Source organism: Rhagoletis zephyria, unplaced genomic scaffold (assembly GCF_001687245.7).
Source record: "Rhagoletis zephyria isolate East Lansing unplaced genomic scaffold, Rhagoletis_zephyria_1.1 Rzeph_scaffold_15914, whole genome shotgun sequence".
Taxonomy (NCBI): Eukaryota; Metazoa; Arthropoda; class Insecta; order Diptera; family Tephritidae; genus Rhagoletis; species Rhagoletis zephyria.
In genome coordinates this window covers 737-1,768 of record NW_016172980.1, presented here as the reverse complement: position 1 = coordinate 1,768, position 1,032 = coordinate 737, and the positions used below count along the sequence as shown (strand labels likewise).

The following is a 1,032-nucleotide window of genomic DNA, read 5'->3' as shown; positions in this document are numbered from 1 at the left end:
TATAGCGATTACGCGGCTGAAAAACAACAAAGCTGCTGGAGCTGACGGCCTGCCAGCCGAGCTATTCAAGTGCGGCGGCGAGGAGCTGATTAGGTGCATGCATCAGCTCGTATGCAGAATATGGTCAAAGTTAAAGTTTTTAAAAATTGTGTGATGTCATCTTTTCCTACAGCTAATAACAGCAGATGTTTTTTGTAGTACAGCTTAGTTAAGCGAATCACATTCTGATCCATAGGCTGAATCAAAGGTGTTACATTTGGAGGCATATAAACCACGAATATTGAGCCATCAGTAGTTTTAAGATCATCTTCTGGCGGATGGCTAGGGGCGTTATCAAGCAATAGGATGGCTTTGGTTGGTAAACCCTTTTTTAGCAAATACTTTTGAACCTAATAACAATTAAAAAAAATACTCTATAAAACTGTAAGGAGTTTTAGATGTATTATTCATGTACCTCAGGAACGAAGCATTGGTGAAACCATTCCCTGAAGATGTCTGCAGTCATCCATGCACTCTTAGAGTTCCGGTAGTCTACTGGGATGTCATACGCCTTAAAAGAGCGCGGCTTCTTGGCACGCCCAATTATTAACGGTTTGACTTTATGCTGTCCAGTGGCATTTGTACAAGCAAGAAAAGTAATTCTGGCCTTTTCTGATTTTCTCCCCGGAGCTGTTTTTTCGGTTTGGCTGACATACGTTCTGTCAGGAAGCATTTTCCAAAACAAACCGGTCTCGTCTGCTACCTTCTACTTCCTTAAGGTATTCGGATACCTTCCTCATTGAAGTAGTAAAAAAATTCGCTTAAGTGCTTTGTTCGGTTAAGCGCACAAGTTTTTCGTGCAAAGAAGGATGGGCAGCTAAGCAAAATATACTGTAATGCGTTTTACCTATGGTCTTATTTCCACCTGTGAGATCTCTGCCAAGCGTGCGTAATATTCTTCTATGATTCTGCAACTTCAGCATTGGTCCGGTGTACCATGTAAGCCAATAAAAGTCCTTATACGGAAACTCAACAGCACAAATGAGCGTTTTC

The 1,032-nt window shown here is 41.5% G+C and overlaps 1 protein-coding gene across 1 annotated transcript; it reads right to left on the bottom strand.

The window, feature by feature from the left end:
- Positions 1 to 140: 140 nt before the first annotated feature.
- Positions 141 to 712, bottom strand: LOC108379229 (jerky protein homolog-like; the record flags this gene model as incomplete). Its single annotated transcript, XM_017635556.1, has 2 exons — positions 455 to 712; positions 141 to 389 (listed from the first exon to the last, which is right to left on the bottom strand). Coding segments are annotated over exons 1-2 (507 nt in total), but the record flags the coding sequence as incomplete, so codon positions are not given.
- Between the last annotated feature and the right edge of the window lie 320 nt (positions 713 to 1,032).